The sequence below is a fragment of the Temnothorax curvispinosus genome, unplaced genomic scaffold, assembly GCF_003070985.1.
Source record: "Temnothorax curvispinosus isolate PA1 unplaced genomic scaffold, ASM307098v1 QBEX01014079.1, whole genome shotgun sequence".
Classification (NCBI taxonomy): Eukaryota; Metazoa; Arthropoda; class Insecta; order Hymenoptera; family Formicidae; genus Temnothorax; species Temnothorax curvispinosus.
The window spans coordinates 223207-243670 of record NW_020223859.1 but is presented as its reverse complement, the minus strand read 5'-3'; the positions used below and the strand labels follow the sequence as shown (position 1 = coordinate 243670).

The window sequence follows — 20464 nt, the reverse complement described above, 5'->3', positions numbered from 1 at the left end:
CCAAACGCTCTCGGATACGCGGACGGTGCCGAACTGCGAGTCGACGGCGAATCTTTTGTAATGTAGATCGCAGGACGATTTTAACGACGGTTATACTCCTCGAAAGTGTGATAAACAGTCTGCATGCACCCACGTAGATGCATACAACGGCACGAAGCGATCCTCGTGCCCGCCCATGGCCGACTTCGGGACAGAGCGTCGCGATCTGGTGCAACATAAATTGCCAGCTCGTATATACTTGAACATTCTTCCACAGCCGGGTATTATAAAAGTTTTCACGAAACTTTATCAATTTTACGGATACGCCACGTGTACTAGGAAAAAAAAGAAATGAGAGCTCGTTTACCGTCCTTTTTCTCTCTCTTTCTCTCTTGCCCTCCGCTTGCTTTGATTGCTTCTATTTCTTCACGTATATATGTATACGCGAGCACACATGCATGCACGTTCCGTAGCTTTATATGTATAATTGCATTTAGAATTCATCTCGCACAAACAAAATATTATCGGGCATAATAACGTTTTTAAAAACTGCTAATAAATTTGTAATTCTGATTTCATGAAAATATTGGAAAGTGACCGATGATATATAACGCGTAAAGATAACCGTACGTTAAACGTTATAGAAATGTGCAAAATAGTGGCAGCTTTCCATGCTCTTTGTACGAGTTACACGCACTAGCTTTCGTTGGAAGACAGAAACTACTGTGGCTACTATGGCAGGACGGAGAAATTCCCTCGTCTCGGTAGCCTTGAAAAATTGATACTATAGGCCGTCTCGACTAGGCTTTATCGGAATAACGGGCAACTAAACGTACCATTTTATTGGATCCTACGCTCCGGTACGCTCCGAATACCGAATACCGAGTACCGAGCGGGGCCGAGGCGCTCTTGGTAGCCGTGCGTGAATCTCAATCGCGGAACCGCCGTGGCGAAACAAAATAGATTTCCCGTCTGCCGTGTAACTCGCCGACTCGCGGAGATTCGCTCGACCGACACCCAATCCCGTGATACCAAAAGTTCCAGGCACAACGTTGTCCAACAACAAACATGGCGGGATTGCAGATCCGTGTTTGCTCCTTCAGCGTGTAGCGCAGCATGCGTAGTTATAATATCTGCAGCATCCGGTGCATAGTTATGCGGAGTACCTGGTCTAACGTCGCGTCGCCACGAAATTCGGAGCTTCTTTTTGCGCCAACACAAAACAGTGCTTAGACAGAAGTTTGTTTACGGATGTTTCGTTGCACAAGTTGCAAAGTACCTTACAAGCGCGAAACGTTGGCAATTAATAATCAGACTTGTAAATCAGTTGAAAATGTTGAATGGATTTTTCTATTGCGGGACAAATATATATAGGACATGTACAATGTACATATATATATGTGTGAACTATAAAGTTGGTAGCTTATTACAGTTAACTCGCGCAATTTATCGTCGGTTTTGTCGTTGGCGTTCCTGTCAAACTGCAACTCGAAACGTACGTCACTCTGTTCAAATAACATCCTGTAATTTCCGCAGAAATGTACAAAGCGCGGACAAACGCGACGTTCTCGTTACTTTAACCCCCACGCCTCACGTAATCGGAGGGGCATTGCTTGTTGCCGAGCGTGAAACAAGCGACGCGACTGGAAAAAGAGCAGGTCGAGCGTAGAGTGAGGTCATTTCAAAATGAAAACCCTACGTTGAAATGCGAGACCCCGGCGATACAAGTAGAAAAAGTTCCCAGCCATCGGACCACTGCCAGCCAAACGAAACAATATGGGACTTTAATTCGGGATTATGTCATCCCGAAATGAGCGTATAAGATATCACACACAACGAAAACAAAGCAATATTGATAATAATTCTTTCGAGACTGATGGACAGATAAATGACTGCAATCATTAAATTTAAATATTGAAATTGTGCGGATAATTCAACGTTAAATAACGTTCGTTTTGCTAAATATTCAATGAACATTAAAGAACCATCGCGCAACTATTTGCTCGCAGGCATTAACTCGATGATTCGTTGGTAATATATAATATAAACATCGGCAATGCACTATCACATCAATCTCGGTAATTCGCAAGAACATTTCGGAAAACCCATTTATTTATGCCCTCTATGCTGATATGATACCATTTGAAAACTTAGTAATATTGATTTATTTACTCCATATCGTAATGCACTCAATCCCACGGGGCGGTTTATATTTTCTGGCACGTTGTCGGTAATCATCGAAATAAAATCAGTCAATTCATAATTTGAACGGCCGCGGCGCGTTGCAGTTACGCAATTCGCATATCTGACAGAGTTCGCATCGCGGATGAATAACTGATCGATTAAATTATAATATATTAAAATGTCTCGTTGAACGCTTCTCTTGCTCGGTTGAAAACAAATTTAGGTACTTTCGCGAATATTTGCGAATATCAGCTGAAAAACAGCGTTGCAACGATAAAAAAAAAAGCATTTATTATCACAGCTTTATATGAGAATCTAATAAATTATCTTTTTTAATACAGAATTAATTAAGACAGATGTTTTACTATTATGTCTTGCTAGTTTCATTTGCTACTTCTCTGACTTTAGTTAAATACTTTTCTTATATATGTAGAGTGTCTCTTTGACGAATTATTTTCTTTATTGTTTGATCAAGCAATTTATACTTTTGTTAAAATTTTAATATAGAATTTAGTTATCGAGATGTCCAATATTGAAAATTCTCTCAAAGTTATAAAAGTAGACAATGAGAAATGAACTCCAAATTTCCCAAGGAATCTGCAAACGAGAAAAAATGCACGATGCTCGGGGCACCCAGTAAATCAAGCTTCTTGCTTATTAGAGGTACGCTTAACAAGTGAGTAATTGTTGCGCAACTTTCTTCGGGTCCTTTCTTAGCTCGAGTATACGCTATCCGTATAATAAAGTCGATGTACAAAACAGGTACGCTCCTTTCTCAATAGCGGTCGGAATGGAAATTATGAACATTCAGATGCAAATTTAATCATTCGATGGTGAAGACTCGCGCAAAAAGAAAATTAATGCAATTTTATTTAATTTCGAAAAACTTAAAGCAGAATTCTCTAGGGTAGTGAAATAATTCCAATAATCATCATTTTTTTGAATTTAGAGGTGCGTCACATATTTCAACGTTCGATATCCACACGCTCTGCGACGTGCTGTTTCAGACGCCGCGCCGCGCCCCGCCGCGCCGCGCCGCAAATGAATATCGGATCGGGGGCATGTCCGATCGAACGTAACACGCGTTATCCGGCGATGCCCTTAACCGCGCGTTACCCGTCGCGAGCTATCGGGAAATGTCATAAAGCGAAGCGTGACCGTGTCATAAATATCCGATTCTGACGTCGAAATTCAACGGACGATCCCTACGGGAGACAAATTGTGCGACAACCAGAAACGCGACCTGCCGCATTAAGGAATTACATGCATAGAGCGCACGCATCAGTCACTTCCATTGATTGCGCGGATAGAATATACGCTACGAAAGTCGCGTATAGGATGGTGAATATCGTGCAACTTAATGGGCTTTATCACGTGTGACATTTCGCACACAATATGTTCAGAAAGTGTACATGTAATTAACTCACCATTTCAATTTTCACGACGGAAACGTCTATTAGAATATTAATTTTCGCATTTCCACACAAAATGCGGTGAATGTATTTCGGCGAATATCTAACGCGTATATCTGACACAATGCCGCGCCGCGCGCCGTATCGTAATAGTGAATGATAATTTCAACCGTAATCAGTAGCCACATCGGTAATAAGCAGCTGATTTAGCAATACTCTCGATTATTCCGCATTGCGTTAGAGTGTGGAACATATAATTCACAAATATTTGTACTATACCCAATCAGAGTCGGTAAATTCTATTAAAAGCAGGTACCATATACCGCCATAGCGCATGACACGGATATTGCGATCTGTTTGTCCCACTGCTAATTACACGCGCAGAGCATTTCATTCTCAATGAATCAGCGGAATTGTGTCGCGTCCGAAACTTGCTGATCTTATCACTTTTTATCCATATACGTTGATGATTAGATTGAGATTGCAAGTGTGGAACGTATCGATGAGTTATACAAGTATGAATGATAAATCGTTACGCGCGTGTGCAAAACGTTCATAAAGGCGACATTTGCTTTTGTTATTTGTCACGATTGGTGAAAGGCGTTTAATGTAGTTTTATCGAATTTTAATAAACGTGTCCAATGTGTCCATCATAATTTCAGTGGAAAATTCTATTAAGCTCCCTTAATCGAGACCGGCTAATGCACGACGTTGCTAGCTGTAGGTGCATTTTCGATGCATCTTTCAATTCCACCGGGATATAATATTTTCGCATGAATATTTTTCGCTACGAATATTCTTCTATAATTCGCCTTTCAACAAACTCATAATTTGATAGATATCTGCACATTCCGTCGTACTGGCTGCACAATTTTCATTTTTCTATTTCTCTCTCGTCAAACAAAGCGAAATTAATTAATTTTCGTCCTGCGGTATGGGAAACCACCCTAATCGCCTAGATCGACGTCGCGACTTGCTGTACCACGGATACAGCGATGCGGCACTGAATTCCATGCTTAATTCGCCAGGCAAACATTCGGTCTACGTTGACATCATACACTCGTATCACGCTCGCCTGATTAAAATCTTTGCGAATACCACGCTGCGAGTAGCGTTGCCATTGTGTCGCGTTACGTAAATCGAGGTATTACTTAGTTACGAGGGATACGAAAACGGGACACGGAAGAAAGACAAGAGAGATAGAGAGGAAGAGAGTCGCGGAAACGTTATATGGCGAATGGTACGCGGAAAAGAGAAAGAGCAACCAACCGTTGTTTTCCGAGATACGTTAGCGCGCCACGAGAAACCGGAAGTATTCGGGACAATGTACGCGGGCGCACATATCCAGAGCGCTCCTGAGTTTAGCTCGTAGAGTAGCATTATGTCGGATGCTAAACGCTTTCACGATATCTGGATGGTGCGCACGGTATGGCGCGCTGCCGTCACAAGGAACGTCTCTTTACGACCTCGTAACAATAAAAATCACGGCGCGACGAACGCGTCAGAACATTAATTGCTGCCGCGTAATTCCTTCTGCGAAAATATTGCGAATTGTGTATACATGTTTAACGTTGGTAATACACACTCGGCTTTCCAAATACAGACGGAGAAAGATTCGATTGGAACGATTCTTGACATACTATATTCGGTCTCCATATAGTATATAGAGCGTAATTCTGGCATGTAATCTAAGTAATTGCAAAACTATACAATAATTTTAGGAGAGCATTGACAACGTGTTTGGTCTATCAATGATATAGTTTTACGCACTCCTGCACGCACGTTTTAAATAGAAGCTTAATGCTTTCGCGAATTGATATTGTCATTGTAAACAAAAAAAAAACTTTGTCATCCTTTTTTTACACGACATTTTTTACAATACAAAATTTTACAATTTTGTGGTATATATCCCATAAATAAAAAGGATTTACAGGATTTTTTTTATGTACATCAAACACGTTTGAAACATGAAACATGAAACGTTTGCTCCGATTGCAGGTGTGGAGAAACGCGATATGAAAAGGCTGTAGATTATTACATTTGTTCTATGTGGTATTGAAAAATTACAGGTAGTAACAAGCAGCACCGTGTTTGAACACAATTCTGCCATCTCTTCGGAGTACCATTTTTATCAACAAAATTTACTTGTATGTAAATATTCAGAAAAAATATATATATACATATTTATACATCAATTTTTCCAAAGTCTAAAAATTCCGGTTTCATTCGAATTGAGTTCCAATTTCTATGCATTATTCGCAATTTCTGGGTTAGGAATGTGTGAATTTTAATATTATTTCTTATGAATATGAAGTAGACGGTCTTGCGGTTGGAGTTTGCATGGGCTGACAACGCTAGCGACGATGAAAGGGACAATATGATCGCAAGGTGCATTAAAAGGGAAAGGTAATGACTAGGCGAGATAGTTGCCAAGCTGACCTCTCAGCTATGTACCCGCAACGCTTTTCAAACATTTTCACACTTTTTTCCGCGGAGGACGACCCGTTGTATTCTTCTTTTTTTCTTTCTTCTTCTTCTTCTTCTTCCTCTGACAAGCTGGCCATAGAGAGCGAGGGAGCAGACAAACCGCGTACACGGTGACCATAACAAATGCGGCTAACTAAGCGCAAAAGTCTCGCGAAAGCTTATTACTCGATGTTTACAGCCCGGAGGAAACTTGGCCGTGCTCTCGCAGCGCGGTGTACCGCACTTTAGGAACTCACGAGAGGAGTTCCACAGTAACTGCGACCACCGCGAGTCGTTTGAAACGGGGCCTGTGTGACAACGGGGCCAATCCCGTAATTAACATACTCTCTCCTCCCTCCTCGGATTCTCTCCGCTCTTCCGCTCCCCCCCCCCCCCGCCGTAAACATTCTGCGTGCTCGGTCGCTCGGTGAGAAGCCCGCCGACGGCAATGTCGTTGAAACGGATATTTTTCAACAAGAGAATGCGGTGAAGGATGGAAATCACTTTCCGGGAAGTTTCCCGGTGGAAGGAAACGCCGATCTTTCCTGAACCATCCGCTCTCCGTAGCAGCCGTCGCTCTGGGGCGTCCGTCGCGATCGAAGTTAATTGAGTCGTCCGTAATGAGGTTTCGGCCGCTTCTGTCGAGAAATTTTAATCGGTCGACAGGATCGAGGAAGAAAGAGGTGCCTCCAAGTCGCGTCAACGACGGACGCTTGGAATGTTTGCAAGGAGTTATTCAATTATTTTACGTCCCGCCGCGCCGCGCGCCAGTCCGAGGTGCCACTCGATTTGCTCATCGCAGGGGACAGCGTAGGGATCAGCCCAGAATAAATTCAACTATATCGAATAGTACTGACGCGCGTGAAAAAAAAGTGTAAGATAAAGTAATTTTTGTGGCGTAAAAAAGTGGAATTAAATGCAATTCAGTATAGCAGTATGGCAGTTCGTGTCGGATGTTATATTGGATGGACCTGCACGTAGTTATTTTTCGCTCGAATAGGGCAATTGATTGATCCTGGTGTCTGCCAATTCTTGTCCGGCAAAATCCGATCGATTGAAAGCATAAGCTCGGTTCTTTACGCAATTTGGCAGAATTTGAAAAATCAAGTTGTGCGCTCGCGCGAGCAATGGGATGTGCGACAATTTTTTATTGCTACGACAAACGACATACGTAAAACTGAGGAGAATCGATTTCATTTCGCCGAACGAAAAATGAAGTTAGGAATAAAAATCTTGCTAACCGATACCTACTCCCGTATTCGCGATCGATGATATAACCCGGCGAATATACGATCGAAACTGACCACGAAAACCATTGCGCTATAGCGCGTACGGCAACACGTATGCAGGACACCCTATTTTCAGACACCGTTGTCACCAAACCGCCTTGCAAGCAATCTAGCATGGGAACAGGCTTTACACCGGGGTAATTACGGGGATATCGCGGGGGAGGCTTTACACGCGCGAGCGAACCGAAACTCGCGCTTTAATATTCGATTTCGACGCTGCCTACATTGAAGCTGTCGATTAATAATATATTAGTAATTACTTCAATATTATTCATATTTCTCGGGCGTATTACACTGTCACGATTGTACCGCCAATGATTTGTATTACGTTGCGCAGCCAGCCATTAGTATATGTCAATATTTATTAAGCCGCTCAGAGGATTATAAACGCCCCTGTAATAATGAAGTGCGTGGATAATAAATTGTGATGACGAAAAAACAGTGAGAAATTCGTATCCTTCTTCGCGCTGTTGCAATGGAATACCATAAATTGAATCAATTTTTCCTCTCTCTTTCTCTCTCTCCCTATCTGATGATATAAACACGGTAATAATTAATAATAATCTTATAACGTTCGAACGACCAAGGAATAGTTGAAAGAGAGAAATCGTCAAACTACGAGAAAGAAATGCTTTCGAGTCATTCCACTACTCGCACGAATATCGAATATCGATCCGTTCAAGCGTTTCAGCGCACTTACGAATGCTGCTTTACTGTTTCAGACTTCGGTATAACGACAGGTCGGCAAGAGGGGCAGTATCCGTGTGCCTTTGTTTTCAACAGCAACGAGACCCGGAACGGTACGTTCGCGTCGCCAAATTACCCCGGCCTGTACCCTCGTAGCACGGAATGCTACTACTTCTTCTATGGTCAATCTAACGAGAAGGTTCACCTTCATTTCCACTTCTTCGACGTCGAGGGAGTGTTACCGTAAGTTGAATGAACAAATCCTTTTGCGCTGCTTTTTCGAGAGGTTTTGAAAATGCGATACAAGCAGGTAGCCCGACCTTTATTTAAATAATCGGCATCGAAAATTGCGAGTATTTTCATTGTCGGCGATCAACGTCACTGACGAACGATAGCGCGCGCATGCCGTATACAAATATAATAATGAGAAATGAAAATTAATTAACGCGAATAATAATGCGATATTCACATGTGAAAAGAAGATAAAAGGAGATAATGACAATTCGGTACCAACCGATAAAAATATCGCGGTTAATGTCTAGTGAAATGTTTACACTTCAGATATCTCGATAATGAATCGAATTGATTGCCTGGGGTTCCCCTAATACCGAAAAAACCAGGCGATGCATTTATATCCAATATAATTATTATTTATATGCAATCATATAAATCATTTAACTGTATCGGGAAACTCGTTTACCACACTCTCTCTATCTATCTATGTAGACTCTCGTCTATCGCATCTGAGACTCAATAGACACAACGCGGCCTTTAAGCAAATTAGAATCTTTCCGAAGACGAATCGATAGTGGTTCAATTCTGGACCTTGCGGGAGTTGGAATAGCTCGTTATATCGAACTACATCCAAGTTCTCAGCTACTTATTGAAACATGAAGGAAGCCCTGATGAAGATTCGGCGACTAATACTCGAGAAACAGAGGCAATTACGTGTCAACCACGCCGCATACTATTATTAACGAGCATATTACCCATTATCATGTAACAAGAAATATAACATGCTGTAATTTCTAGAAAATATAATATAACGATGTGACGCAAAATCCCCGCGCACATTGAAAGCCGAAATGTGATAGACGGATGTATAAAAAGGGATAGAGCCACACACACACTACTACATACGCATGAAAGATAAAGAGAAATAGTGCTGGAAGGGTGCTGGTCGAGAAACGACCGATGGCGAGAGGGAAACGGAGGGAGGATTGGGGTGCCGAGGTCATACGATAGCTGCTCCTAATTGGGTCGTATTAAATCGCAGGACCATCAATATTCCGGCGGCAACGTAACGCTACGTTCATTACCGGAAGCCGCTAATTAATCATGTTTCGCCAATTTCTGTCGAATTTTATAACAACGCGGCGTACGCTCGTTTGTTGCACACGGCGCCACGGCCGGCGGCCGGGCGCCACAACGTGTATCGTGACGAAAGAACATCGGAGCAGAATTCGCTGGCGAAATTCGTGTTGTCGCTTTCGGTCGGTCGGTGACGCGACTCGCTTTATAAATTGATAATTCGACATCGACCAACATCGGCCGTGCAATGTCTCGCCGCGCTATTTATCGCGGCCGCATGCATCAACCAGCCGTGCCAGTCGCTCGTGGGAAGATTTTCCCCTGGTGCTACTTCGGAAAACGGTAATCGTAAATATCACCAGTCCCCGTGCAACGAAACGAGAGTTCGATTGGACCAAGTGCGCCTTCGGTGCTTTACTCGTAAATGCATTTCACCAACGTCGACGCGGCACGGCCCGACGCGATGCGATGCGATGCGAGGCAAGACGCGGCGAGGAGCACAGGAAAAAGATGCATACTCGGCCATAAATCTGACCATCGGTAAACAGTTCTCGAGACGCTTTTGGTTACGCTCGCGTTCAAGAAAACGTGCCGGAAAATGATGATCTATCACCCGAATTGCCACTTATGTCACCGGACCAACTAGCGTGGGCTCTCTCTCATTTTTTCTCACTCCCTCCCTTTCTCTCATTCTTGCGTGCGCTCGCACGCTATTTGCCATATATATTTTCCACTCCGCGATAATAGCCTCATCACTCATACATCAATATTTCTTTTCGCGACGATATATTGTTTGTCTCGCCGCGGATGTGTCGCTGCGCAACAACCGAATGGCAGCGTAAATCTTACTTATCGCCTCTATTTATCTGCCAGGCAACACTACTCCGGTCGCCCTTAATTATACTCGATGAGATGGTAATAGAATATTATTACGCTACTCAATATGCATTTTGTATGATAAAAGATATAACAATGATAGCTTTCCATTCTCCTTAAGCGCAACGCGACGTCTTATTAAGATATTAACGAGGATATTAATATTGTTGAACAACGTTAAATTATTATTATTAAGTAAAAGATTAAATCTTGCCAATATTTCTCGTGTAACTCTACTGCACTTAAATAACACTTGCATTATGATATGAATAATAGGCTGAAATTGAATTATTTATGGAAATACTGTTGGCGAAAGAATTATAAACGCAATTTATTACTCTGGGATAGTCGAGGAAGACTGTTAAGAAGAGTCATCCGAATTTTATCGATATTCCATCCAGAGGTAGATGTTGGAGCTTTTTGCTGCTCCATTTTTCATCGGGCATATATATATATATATATCAATGTATTGCATATGTCATAAGGCGTGTCTTGAAGGAAGAATGTAGACTTGCGTAGAAGCTGAATAGCTTATCGGATACCAATTCAAATGCTTAATAATCCATAATCTTGATGTCTTTGTATCTTCAAATATATACAGTTTGATACGTGTACTCCATTTGAAATTTTGATTTTTACATGAATATAAAAAGCGGAAACTAAATCTCGTTGACAGGTAAGAGATAATGCATATGATAGATATAAATTACTTTCTTAATGAAATGCACGTCCAGCAAAGTTTCCGAACTATCAAAGCTTGCAGGAGAAATTAAGAGTGAGTCGTTTAACTACCCAAACTATAATCCATTGAGAATCAGTATATTTATTTTGCTTGATATATCTTAACACAGAGAATACAAGAAGTGCGAGAGAGAGAGAGAGAGAGAAATAGTTAATCTATATTTTCTCGCAATATTTTATTTAATTTAAAAAATGCAGTTTGTAACTTGATGCATAAAGTTAAAGCACAACTAAAAAGCTTTTGTCGAAATGTGATGAAAATGGATATATTTTATGGTATTATATTTCATTACGATATATCAAACGTTATTATAATAATATTATTACTACAACTACTTTTATAATTGTAAATTTAAGGAAAATACAATATAAAAAATATTTATAAAGATATATATATATATATATATATATATATATATATCCAAATGGTAGAAAACACATCCAATTAAATATACGTATTTACAAATATGTATGCTATAAAATTCACCATTCATTTGCTTCAATAAACGTAATATAAATGTTAACGATAAAGCGTCAGTTAATTTTAATTTGTTTAAACTATAAAATAAATTATAATTTTTTAATTAGGAAACAGTATTATTATATACGCTTTCCTCTTTTATCTTTATCATTGAGATTATCTAAATGAACCGTATTAGCAGTGACCAAAAGTCACAATCAATATTATACAAGTTTTATGTACCTTACAAAGGTATGCAATATATTAATTGTAATATTGCGTTCTTATCGTTGTTATTGAGTTCTTGTGGATGATTAATGAAATAAATCATCGATAATGTTTTTCTCGTCTACAAAGTAAAAATTCAATCGTTAACGCGGAATTTTTCAGGTGCGAAGCTGTGTCAGCCAGCGATTACGTTGAATTCTCCAACTATATGATCAGAGACCGAAAGTATCCGAGGCACTGTGGTCAGCTGAAAGAATTCGACGTTTACAGCGACAGAAAGTTTTTCCGTGTTACGTTCAAGAGTAACGATCGTCTCGACGCCACGGGCTTTAATGCCAGTTACGTGTTCGTGGACGAGGAAGAAAATTACACGATGAAGATACCTGCGAGCAACGGATCGGCACGGCATGGTGAGGCTTTCGTGAAATTAGTTAATTAATTATATCACGGCGTTGCTTTACCGTTCCCTGCATAGGTAGCTTCTGATTTTTTAAAGCAGTCGTAACACCATCATCTCAAGAGACTGATAAGGTATACCAGGAAATGCGCCTTGTCAAGAAAATCTTCCTGGTACATGCAAAATTTTCCTTGCTACTACCTCGTTATTATATTATTTACATTTAGCAAATATATGTATATCTACTGTTTATTATCTAACACTCAATAATATGGCCATGGAAAACGCGATACACATCGTTAAAATTAAAAAATTGCAATACGGCACCAATTCCAAGAGTATTGAATTTATTTCGCATCGCGTAAGTTCATATCTATGCGAATTTTTAAAAAGTCCAAGTTCATACATTTCGCTCGCTTTCGATGATACAATTATTTACGATGGATATTGGAAATGGAAAAATGTGAGCCGTGGTGTGTAGAGTTACATAACTGCAGTAGATATATCACGATATATACGTAGTGAAGTGCTTGTTATATGTCCGTATATATTTACAAAAGAAACTGTAGTTTCCCATATTTCCATTATTATGTAAATGTAAATGTTCTTATTCATTTTAATTAAGATAGAAAAGTATCAAGCAGCTAAAAAGATAGTTAAAATAACAGATGAATAAAGATTTTTTCTGGAAGATACGACACATAGAATCTCGAAGAGAAAGAAATCTTTTCTCTTTCAAAGCTTTCGAGAGAAAGAAATCTTTAAAATAGAAAAGATTTGCCTGCAATATTACAGCTACTAAAAGTACAACATATTTGAATTTAACTGAATTTTAGATTTAATATAATTTTTGAAATGCGACGAGCTCTGCATGTAATTAATATGGTCTCTGAAAACTCAACCAAACGGAGTTTCTCTTAACAGTTCTGACTTGTACATTCTAGACTACGACCACATTATGGTCATTATGTTCCGGGCATTTAAATATCTTGTTGGCAATTTCTATGACAGTTATTTCTCTTGATTTTTCCTTCCTGCCATTATACACGTTCTAAAAAACACGAACGGATATTCTGGAAAATAATTGAGTCTTTTGTAACATAAAGGAAAGCCCGACAAGAGAAACCGGTAAAAACCCTGTAGAAGGGATCTATTCTGAATTGCACGGAGATCCGTTCATTCGCATTCTCGTTCTCTCGAGGAGGCGAAAAGTCACGCGCGCGGCAACGTAAATGGATAGAAGCGGCCTGGAAAAGGTAGCGCAGGCAGAATGAATTAAGGCGGTGTACTTTAGCCCGTTCCGTCAAATCGAATTGCGCGGAGAGAAGCCCGTTATTCACTCGTTTCGCGTTGGCAAACGGGGTCGAATACCTCGGATTCGTGAAACTTTTGTTACAACTTGGTGCATTGTTGCACGCCCATGCAATGGTTGGAGTAGCCGGTGCCGCTGGGCTTAATAGCTCGAAATACATCTTCGAGCATTCGGTCGCCGTTTAAATGCCGTTCTGGAGCGGTAACAATTGCAGAACAGAAAAATGTGCAAACTCGGCGGGATTGTACGATCGAAACGTATATGTGAATCGTGTGATACATGCCGCGTCGTTTTCCACTGATCCGATCAATCGGATGTTATTCATCGATTCCGCTAATAATTCTTCTTTGAAACTGTGTTATCTCCCAATGCATCATCTTTAAAAGAAAAGAGTTCTACATCGAGTCCGTAAAAGAATTTTAGGTAATAATATGATTCGACTTGCTTCTTATCTGCTTCTTATCTTGCACTGCGAATACTATTTATTATGCAAAATTAAATTTCGCATATTATGCGATGTTTGAGAAACTGATCTAACGAAACCAAATAATATGAATTACTTTCGTCACAGCGGTTTCGATCAACTAAAATTGCCCACTATTATTGCGAAACAAATTGCAAATTGCAAATAGGACTTGGTCGGATATGAGACGCGTATTTATAGGCAATCAACGATAATGTCGCACCCCACTTTCGCCATCCGCAGGGCGCGAGATTGTGTAGCAGCCGTTTCAATATTCTATAGATTGTATCGTCGACTTTGCAATATTTGTCCGCAGGAACCAACGTGAGATTGCATATAATGAACAAACTGGCGTAATAAGATTCGTTAACAGTTTGTAAACGATCGTTATCGTCGAATTTGATAAATGGATAAATACGAAGGTTGAATGGAAGGGCGGACAATGAGAAAGCTCTCGGAACGCGTTTTCGAAGAAAAATAAAGAAATACATTTAACGTTGTTTCACATATGACGGTTGAGCTACAGAATCTTGAGATCTTTTTCATTTGTAAAGATTTTACCGGAAAAGAATTTTGCGTATTTCATTATATTGGTCATAAGGATTGCATTGTACACATAACGTATGCAATTGTTGCAAAAATGTTACGGCGTTTTTATTACGTCACGACGGCTCTCCACGCTGCATTTTTTCCGCTCCGCATATGCGCGGCAATAAAAAAAAAGTCCACGAGAAGTAAACACGAACAAAACGTGCGATATGTATATTACTATTTATGCCATCGTTAACATGAGCTATCACGCGCGTGGTCCCATGCTCCATATGCAGGCCAGAACGCAAATCGATAGCATCGCGCGACTCACTCCGCGAGATCAACTACGAAAAAAGAAAAAAGAAAAAAAGAAGAGTTAATATATTGTCGAAAAAAACTATATTATCGAGCGCACAAGTCAAAGTAATTGTTTTGTAAATCGTTTTTCCTTTGTATTAAAGGTATCGCGCCTTCACCTCTACCGTTGCTGCTGCTGTTCCTGCTCTTCACGAACTGTCTTTACATTGGCAGCAGAGGTTCGCACTAAGAAAAGGCCATCACTGCGGCCACGCGGACGAGTCCTGGCTCAATTTACAACGAACCGCAACTTTAAGATCGAGAGCCATCCAGAATCACCAATAGCTCAGCTCACCGAAGAAAGTGACGACCTCGTTGACAAATTCGTCGGGAGGGAGTGTGTTACTCAAGTCTATTATCCGACCGGGACACGAAGTTTTAAATTTGTCCACGCACCCTTTCTCATTCTATCCCATTCGTCCGCGTCACGTTGACTATTTCGAGGAGAAAGCATCGGCGGTAAAATACTTTTACATCTAAACAGCGTGCAAGAGAAACGACCGTGCGGACGATGTCATTGGTCGAGAACTCGTCGCAACCTCGTTACCGTAAACAGGAGAAGTGGGATTAATTGGCTGCGTGACTAAATTGCCGATAGTAGCCTACGTGAATAAGTTACCGTCGACAATTAACTTTTTCGAGAAGAATCCTTACTTTCGAAGAAGTACAAGTAAATTTTGTTTCGCGGTGATTGCGCAAAAAACATTACGACTCGTTGCCGCTGTTTCGATTTAAGCAAATGCATTTTCTCTGTTTATCGTTACAATTTAACTTTAATTACGAGTTAAAAGTTGAATGGAAGTCCGCAGCTGCGAAGCACTTTAATTCTCAATCTTTCTTTCGATACTGGGAAAATAGTTAAGTTAAGCGCGTGCTCTCTTAAGCCCTAGGTCCTGACCGAACATGCGAAAACAAACAGGAATGAACAACTCGCGACGCCGTTTGTACTTATCGAAACAAATTGTTCGTTCGTGTTTGTTGGCGCTCGTTCACCTTGTTTAGATCCGACTTTAAAGAAAATCATACGATCATTTATCATACGATTATTTAAACCTGATTTTACTCGTTCAATGGATAATGTTTTTCTCCTCTCGCGGGGAACGAATCTCTTAAGTCATCGTAACTGTCTGTCCGTATATTGCTCGAAAGTCATACATACCGTAGAAAAAATTCGCCTTCACAAATACGGACGGACTTTTACTATACATCCTCTATACGACTGTGATGTTCCCGTTCTTTCTTAGTTTATTAGAGACGAAAATAAGTCTGATCATTCGCGATAGCGAACATTCGTAATCGATAATTAGGTCCTGGATATACTATTGATCGCCGATCGCATCATGGAAACTTAGAAAGCGTAGAGTTAAATATTTATTGTGAAAAAGCCTATTTCAATGAGCAAGCGTAACTAACAGGAAAATTGCAAATAATAATCCGAAATTTCGGATTTCAAATCTAGTGAGAATACGTAATTGACACGTTTAATGGAATATATGAGAGCGATTACCGATTGTTTAAAAATGCGCGTTCGATTGAGCGATTTCGGCGATGAATGTTTCAATAATGAGCAATACGTGATCGACCGAATTTACGGGCTAGTGATGATTAAAGAGGGATATTTTGGAAACATTTTTTGAGCTTGTGGACTGCATCAATATTACACAATTTGATCTCACGGGTAACTACCAATTCTTTCCAATTTGTATTTTATCCGTATGATGCAAAGAATCGATCGCATTCAAACTAATCGCCTTAGTGAAACTAATTTTCTCATTAAATCGGTATAATTACATGAGCAAGAGTTGACTATGGTAAAATATGTATATATTTTAGTCTAATTTTCTGTCGGAATCGTTATTAATATTTAACATTAATTAAATTGTTATCACTTTAAAGTTGAATAGTTTACGATATTAATACGATGTATATACGCTGTTATTATTACTGAGTTTTTCGTTAAAGCAGAGCCTTTACTAAGAACTAGAGTCCCTCTAATAAGAGTCGCGACATCTTGAGTTTCGGCAAAATAAGAGAGAAAAAGAAAGCGATATACAAGTGATATACATTCATAACGCTTTCTCTTTCTTTCTTACATCTCTTTCTCTCTGTTTCTCGTGCTTTTGCCGAAAATGCGAACCAATTAAAAGTTGCTGCTACGTGTCGCGACTCTTATTAGAGGGACTCTACTAAGAACTAATACTTTGACAAATTAAGAAACAATTTTTTATCGAGAAAAATTAATAAGCATTCTTTATCTGTACAATTTGTCTATTTCTTTAATATTATTTTAGATTAGCAATTAAATCATGAATTAAATCTGTATTAAAGACATTTAAAGTAACTACAAAATAAAATTGTTAACTCTATTAGATTTTAATGATTAAAAGACGGATTTAACTCTCATACTTATAACTTGATATAGCTCTTGTAGGACAAATTCGTACGAGTATACAACTGGAATATATATGCACCATTATGTTCTCAAAAAATTAACGAAACAGATATCAGTTTGCTTTAAAATTAATTTCATGCGTTTTAGCGTACATACATCGAAACGAATATAATATCCGTTTTGAAGATTGTTGATGTTGATGCTGCTTCGTCATAGAGATACGAGTAAATATAGTGCCCGTCAGAGAGTGCAGTCTGTTATAGAATTATTTATGTGACGGCTATACAAAACTTGAGGAATAGGAAACGAGAGAACTCGGCTCATTGTAGATTCGGTTGAATGCACTCGCGCTGCGTCAATATATATAACGTAAAGATCCTCCACTTTCTCAAAAAAATGATTTCGAAAAGAACAAGTTAGTGAAATTTATAGGTCCGGTGTTTCGGCCCTCGAGCTTACTACAGCGATTATGACAACCATATAGTGTCGTGTTCTAACAATTGTCCGCACGTCGAGCGTGGGTTTAGTATACCTGATTCGTATTTGCACAAAATCATGTCGAAAAGCATGATTTCGATCTCGACCGAGCATGTCCTCGTACGTGTGGAAAATCAGCATGGAAGATAATACAAGTGTGAGGAATCAGAATGGACTTCTATGAACTCGATATCAAATTGTGTATCTATAGATACATAACTAGGTAGCAATACTGTCATTGTGTACGTTAGACTCTATCGTACGTCGAGTACTTTTTAAATAGATTTATAATATTTTTTATAATTTTAAATAGGTTTATAATATGTGTTGGTAAAAATTTTTCCTAAAAGTTTCTGATTGATTTTTGCAAGAGAGTATATGCTCATATGATGTGACTTATTGTATGTGCGTTTGCGTGTCGCGTGTGAGAAACAAGAGAGACTGCGTGTGTGTGATGTATAACTGGAGATCATTTTCGTTTTCTGTTGTTTCCACGTTAACGGAAAATAAGAAAAAGGTAAAGAGGAGGGTAACACTATTAGCAAATTGAATATTTAATTGGCACTATTAAATGCTTACATGTAACTATCACCATGTAAATATTGTTACATTCGACCCGTTTCAACCGCTGTCACTATACATAGCCATACTGTCTTAAACCGTACTAGTGATTCACGAATCGAGAGAGCCAATACGAAAAGCGGTAGGTCGCAGCTTTGACAGTCGGAGAAAGTATAAATTCTCTGTTACCAATCCACCCCCGATACATCGTCAAAACAATGGCATTCATTTTATGACTTGCGATCAACTGATCGATTGGTTTAATTTATTAATTTACTGTAATGCATATATACGTATAAATAATCTGATTATATGATTAATTTTATGATATGTGTAAATTTGCATTAATTTGCACATATGAAACTGATGTTTGTAATCAATTGATTGATTGAGAGTTAATTTATTGTAATACATGCGTATAAATGCAACGACGGATTTACGACAATTTTTTTTATAAGATATACCACTGTCCATGAGTTTGGAAACGTGGTAATTATTCAAACGATAGAGAAAATTATCAACGAAAGAAATATCTGTTGTTATTTCAACGTTAATGTGTCACAATGATAAGAGCGAAACTTTACACACAGTGCAGCCTTCTAAAAAGTACTTAAAAAGTTGAAGATTCTTTGTTAAAGTATCGCGCGTTATATATATATTATATCGTTACACATATATATATTGTATATATGTTCACGAACCTATGGACAGTATCGTGTATCTCTTCCATCGCTAATTTTCGTATTTACGCCTAAAGGGAAACTGATGAGCAAATCATGTCAGAAATCCGATAGCAATGTACTGCTGGATTGCTGGAACGCCCCGTAATCAGGCAGAAAGTTCAAGGGCGGCTTAGCGGCGTGCGTTCCTAAGTCCTACAAACGTAACTTTTATCCTTTCGTACCGTCTATTACTGGGACCTACGAGTCGAGTTATCCGAGTTGCGCCTGGGGCGCTCCAAACTTTGTCCTGCGGTTAAAACTATCCGAAAGCATCGCAGTCGTGCCCCGGAACAAAGGCCCGGCCATTGATCGGGGCACCGACTTCGGTATCCGCTGAAAGCAGCGGATGTATTTTCTTATTCTGTTTTGAGGCTCTTGCCCAATCGTCTCACGCATAAGTTACGAGAATGTAATGCAATCATCGTTACTGTCCTAATAAACCTTCACGTATGAATCCATGCGTCAATTCTACGGTTGTTCTCTCTCTCTCTCTTTCTCTCTTTCTCTCTTTCTCTCTTTCTCTCTCTCTCTCTCTCTCTCTCTCTCTCTCTCTCTCTCTCTCTCTTTATTTTTATACCATGTCTCTCCTTCACACCCTCGTCCTTCGAACGTTGTAGACACATCAAAAAGCGTATAAACCAATGCGAATTTTTAATTAATTTTAAAATTTTTCGAGAGTAAGTCATCGCACCTCGACGCGGAATACCGAGCGATCGATCGCGATTGAACGATTCGCAGATGCAGTTTCATGTCATCTCGTTCACGTTTGGGAAAAACTTGAGCACCGATTCGCAATCAATAAAGTTCTCCTATCCGATCGAGTTCTCCAACTGGGAAACAACTTATAATGCTGAGAAGGGCAGTTAAACTTCTCCGCAACTCTACAAGATCGTTAAGCGCGCAAAGGAAGCCGCTTTATCACTTAAGAAACTATGAAACGAGAAACTTTTTTATGACGTATTAATATTTCAGCATAATTGTTTGAGATAATTATCCTCAGGATTTTGAAACTAGATAAGTAGATACTATCACGTACTCTGTTTGTCTCAGCAAAATTTGCTGGCAACCGCAAACGTAATACTTTCAAATATATAATCGGTCGCTCGCGAGCATGGAGAAGAAGGACAAAGATCTCGTTTCAGAAAGAAATGAAAAATTAAGTATTTAACCAGTGATCGTATATTATATCACGAGAGATACACATTCTTCGTTTATTGCTAATAAAGATAATTATTTACACGATGAATTTTTAATAATCATCCTTTTAACATCGCGGTTTATGTAACTGCAGTTGTTGATTATATAAAATTAACCATATTTGTGGTCATAATTAATTATTTGCATTGACAAAGTTCTAATAATTGGTATAATATTAAATTAGTTATAATTAATTATAAATAGAACGGAATTCAGTTTATACTAGTGTAATGTTAATTAAAATCGAATAAATAGCTCTCTATATATTTAATGCATTAATACCGACCGCATCCTAACACTTCGAAAGGACATCTCGTGATTCGTGTTCATAAATTAATCATCTTAAAAGCATGCACAGTATTTAGAGATGAAAATTTTAGAATGACGTAAGATCCAAAAGGGATAATAAATTTCTTACACAA

General features: G+C 39.3%; 1 protein-coding gene across 2 annotated transcripts in view; it reads left to right on the top strand.

Annotated features, from left to right (window-relative positions):
- The window catches only part of LOC112464299 (suppressor of lurcher protein 1), a 242439-nt gene extending 223135 nt beyond the window's left edge, over window positions 1-19304 (top strand). For both annotated transcript variants that reach the window (XM_025031213.1, XM_025031214.1), the window contains exons 11-13: window positions 8053-8260; window positions 11796-12043; window positions 14798-19304. In XM_025031213.1, coding sequence (XP_024886981.1) covers window positions 8053-8260; window positions 11796-12043; window positions 14798-14883 — 542 coding nt within the window. In that variant the 3' untranslated portion in view covers window positions 14884-19304. The remainder of the gene's footprint in view (window positions 1-8052; window positions 8261-11795; window positions 12044-14797) is intronic.
- The last annotated feature ends 1160 nt before the right edge of the window (window positions 19305-20464 follow it).